The sequence below is a fragment of the Rhinopithecus bieti genome, unplaced genomic scaffold, assembly GCF_001698545.2.
Source record: "Rhinopithecus bieti isolate Rb0 unplaced genomic scaffold, ASM169854v2 scaffold_495, whole genome shotgun sequence".
Taxonomy (NCBI): Eukaryota; Metazoa; Chordata; class Mammalia; order Primates; family Cercopithecidae; genus Rhinopithecus; species Rhinopithecus bieti.
In genome coordinates this window covers 1,240,780-1,245,251 of record NW_016803120.1, presented here as the reverse complement: position 1 = coordinate 1,245,251, position 4,472 = coordinate 1,240,780, and the positions used below count along the sequence as shown (strand labels likewise).

General features: G+C 40.3%; 1 protein-coding gene across 1 annotated transcript in view; it reads left to right on the top strand.

Annotated features, from left to right (window-relative positions):
* Positions 1-4,472, top strand: part of GANC (glucosidase alpha, neutral C) — a 96,280-nt gene that overhangs the window by 64,372 nt on the left and 27,436 nt on the right. Inside the window, exons 12-13 of the mRNA XM_017855577.1 lie at positions 1,393-1,519; positions 2,777-2,856. Of these exons, the coding sequence (XP_017711066.1) occupies positions 1,393-1,519; positions 2,777-2,856 (207 nt within the window). The remainder of the gene's footprint in view (positions 1-1,392; positions 1,520-2,776; positions 2,857-4,472) is intronic.

Here is a 4,472-nt window from a genome sequence, read left to right as displayed (position 1 = left end):
AAAAAAAAAAGGTTAAGATGGTAAATTTTATGTTATGTGTATTTTACCACAATTTAAAATTTAGGTTGGGTGCGGTGGCTCACACCTGCAATCCCAGCACTTTGGGAGGCCCAAGTGGGCGGATCACCTGAGGTCAGGAGTTCGAGATCAGCCTGGCCAATATGATGAAACCCTATCTCTACTAAAAATACAAAAAAAAAAAAAAAAAAAAAAAAAAAGTTAGCCCGGCATGGTGGCGGGCACCTGTAATTCCAGCTACTTGGAAGGCTGAGGCAGGAGAATCGCTTGAACCCAGGAGGCGGAGGTTACAGTGAGCCGAGATCATGCCACTGCACTCCAGCCTAAGTGACAGAGCAAGACTGTCTCAAAAAACAAACAAAATTTAAGAAAAAGTTTGAGCAATGAAGAATTAAACTTTAATTTTCAGGACTGATAAGAATAGAGATGAGGAAGGAGGATTAGATGGTGTTCTAGCCAAATAAAGTGTTATTGAGGCCCTAGACTGGTGGAAGTGATGGTATCATAAAGTCACGGAGAGATGCTAGAGACGTAATGCTGTGGCTTACAACTTTTCTCAAATCTCCTTCCTAATATGCCTGCACCACTAGGCTTGGGGACTTCATTTGTTTTTAACATGTTATTCTCTTAGTTTCTTTAATGTTTGCTCATATCAATGTTATCTGAGCATGTAAATGTCTAGGAAGCACGTACCCTGCCTACTTAGTTCTCTATGTATAGTATGCAGCACCCATCATCATGGACAGATAGACACTTAATGCTATTTAAAGAACTTCTATTGGTTAGGCAGCAATAATTATAAAAGAGCATTGGCCTGTTTTGCTTTTGCTTTTGTTTTTGTTTGTTTTCTTTTTTAGAGATGGGGTCTTGTTCTGTCACTCAAGCTGGATTGCAGTGTCATCATCATGGCTTATTGTAGCTGCAACCTCCCTAGCTCAAACAATCCTCTTGCTTCAGCCTCCTGAGTAGCTGGGACCACAGGTGGACACCATCACGCCCAACTAATTTTTAAATTTTTTTGTGGAAGCAGGGTCCCACTATGTTGCCCAGGCTGGTCTTAAACTCCTGGCCTTAAGCAGTCCTCCCACCTTGACCTCCCAAAGTGCTGGGATTGCAGGTGTGAGCCGCTGTGCCTGGCCAGCATTGACCCAGTTTTACTATCAGTTGAAATTCTCATAAGCACGTGAAAGGTTATAGAGTTTTACTGGTGTCTGAAATACTATTTTGTTTTTGTTTGGTTTTGTGTCTGAAATATTTCAATACTAGTTGTAGTTGTTTGTAAAAATTGAGCCCCCAAACTATGGTGAAAACATACACATGAACATTTGTCTTACATAAAACTGATGAGACCTCCAAACCTTCATGTCCTGACAGCTTGTGGTCATCAGTGATCCCCACATCAAGATTGATCCTGACTACTCAGTATATGTGAAGGCCAAAGATCAGGGCTTCTTTGTGAAGAACCAGGAAGGGGAAGACTTTGAAGGGGTGTGCTGGCCAGGTATGAAATCACTTTATACACTTACTATTTCCATTTGTTCTGTCCCAATTAATAAAGGCTGCATGGTCCTCATTCTGCTCCCTTGTAGATGTCTTTTGCTCCTCTAGCTACATTTTAAGCATATAATTTAAGGAAGAGATAGTATTGCCTTTTATATCTTTCATAACACTTGGTACTGTATGCTTTGTATGTATTTATCAATCAATAATTGAATGAATGAAAAATAAACAAACCTCAGTGGCATGCTGTTTCTCTAAGCAAACAGTAGTAAAAAGTTGGAGAATAAGAAAAGTGGAGGAGGAGAAAGAAAAAAGGGGGTTCTGCAAGCTCTCTCCTTGTAATTGCTCTTCACCCTTTTATCCCATAGTTTTGGCTTCCCAGGCTTTCATGAGTGACCTCAGCCACCCTGGTGACTATGAATTGTTCATTTCAAAAGTTATTAAAAGTTATTAATTTAAAGCCTTGGTAGAAACTCCCCAAGGACAAAAGGAAACTCACCACATTGTTTAGAAATAGAGATAAAGAGTCAGCACTATCTCTTATAAATCCATGCACTGTAGAGAAACCCTGTACCTTTCTTTTTTTACCTTTCTTTTTTTCCCTTTACATCCCTTGAACACACTTCTCTGTTCTCTTTAAGAACCAAGAGATCGGCCGGGTGCGGTGGCTCAAGCCTGTAATCCCAGCACTCTGGGAGGCCGAGACGGGTGGATCACGAGGTCAGGAGATCGAGACCATCCTGGCTAACACGGTGAAACCGTCTCTACTAAAAAATACAAAAAATTAGCCGGGCGAGGTGGCGGGCACCTGTAGTCCCAGCTACTCAGGAGGCTGAGGCAGGAGAATGGCGTGAACCCAGGAGGCAGAACTTGCAGTGAGCTGAGATCCGGCCACTGCACTCCAGCCTGGGCGACAGAGCGAGACTCCGTCTCAAAAAAAAAAGAACCAAGAGATCGCTGCAGGATATTTACCATCCTTACTTGGGCTGCCTTAGGCCATCAGTAAGGGACAGGCTCCATCGTGATGCTTGTGCATTGGCATTCCCCTGGGCCTCTGGTATTGAAAGATCTAGTGATTGTCACTGGAGCCCAGCATTGCCTTCATTCACTTCTCAACAGACCATGCCTGTGTCAGCCAACTTTCATGTTTATGTAAGGTGCCCATTTCCCAGCTCTCACATCTGATATCTTCTTTACAATGCATCTTACTGTGAGGACCACTGTTCTTGACAGGCTCCCTACTGTTCTGCCTCCACAGGTCTCTCCTCTTATCTGGATTTCACCAATCCCAAGGTCAGAGAGTGGTATTCAAGTCTTTTTGCTTTCCCTGTTTATCAGGTTGGTTTTTATTCCTTTGTTCTTTTCTAGTTACCTGAAAGAGTGAAAGAAGCAGAAAAGGGATTGAATAAAACTATTCTTTTCATTGAGTAGCTTTTCATATATAATGCTTTTGTTAAAAGGCAAGTATGACCACCATATTACAGACTCTGGGGGTGCTGGGAGAGGTGCCATATGCATAACCAAATGCACAAAAGCTGTGATTTTGACCTCTATTATAATAGACTCTATGATGTATCAAAGTACTTTATAGCAGAGGTTTATTATATTTTCAAATTGCTATATACATATTTTATATAAAATTGTATTCCATAACTGTTATTTAAATATGATGATACATGTGCAAATATCTTACAACATATTTGTCATTAAAAGTGAAGTGTGATTTTTAAATAATCTGATAAGAACCACAGAGAAAACTGGAGAGGCCACATCTGGAGAACTGTTTTCAACCAATTATGATGATATTAATGATGGCAGTGATGATGATAATGATGATACCTAATGCAAATTGAGTACTTGCTGTGTGCCAAGCACTGTGCTAAGGACTTTATGTGCATCATACCATTTGTCTTCATAATAACCCTCTGAAGTTGGAACTATAACTAAATCTAACCCCATAGATGAGGAAACTGAGACGTAGAGAAGCTTAAAAACTTGCCAAGGTCACGCATGTAGTAAGTGGTGGAACCAAAATTTGAACTCAGGTCTGTTTGTCCCCTAAGCCCAACTTTTAACCACTGAACTCTAGTTTCTGGCATCAAGTATTAGGGCACTAGTAAACAACTTAGTACAGGGATAGACAAGCCTTGGGCCAAATCTGGCCATGCCTATTCATTTCCCTATTATTTGTGGCTGCTTTCGTACTACAGTGCAGAGTTGAATAATTGAAAAAGAGACCTCATGGCCTGCAAAGTTGAAAATATTTACTATCTGTACCTTTACCAAAAATGTTTGCCAATCCCTGCCTTAGATGGTTCTAAAGGAAAGATATGGTAGTTAAATATTTGGAAATCATTTACCCTTATTCATAGAAGTACACATGTTTAGAAATAAAGATTAAAAAACAAACAAACAAACAAAAGCAACAAGTAAGCCACCTCCAGGCATTTGAAAGACTTTCGTGTGGGCGAGGTGACAGATGTATTCTGTCGGGTCTCAGAAGGTAAGCTAGGTAGGCTCTGCAAGGGGAATATTATGTACAAAGAGCCAGATTTTTGGAAAATAATGGAATGAGCTGCCTGAGGGACTCCCTGTCTTTTTAGCTCTTCAGTCAAATGCCAAAAGATAAGGGATTCTAGAAAAGACCAGGGATTCTGCAATACCATGTTAACTAGATGACTCAACTGTCCCTAAATTGAACAGTTCTGTGTAGAATACAAACTATAGATCATATTAACAAACAGGTATATTGACTGTCAAGTCTTTCAAAGTATTAGAGAGAAGGTAGAATCTTGTCATGTTCATCTGTAGTTGCCCTTAGTTAAGAGTTGTAGCATCCAATGAATGAGAAAGAGCCCAATTGTGAACATTCACCACCTTCCCCATAGGAGTCCTGCATGGAGGTCTTGGAATGAATTTTCCAGGCAATATATATTTCTTTTTTTTTTTTTTTT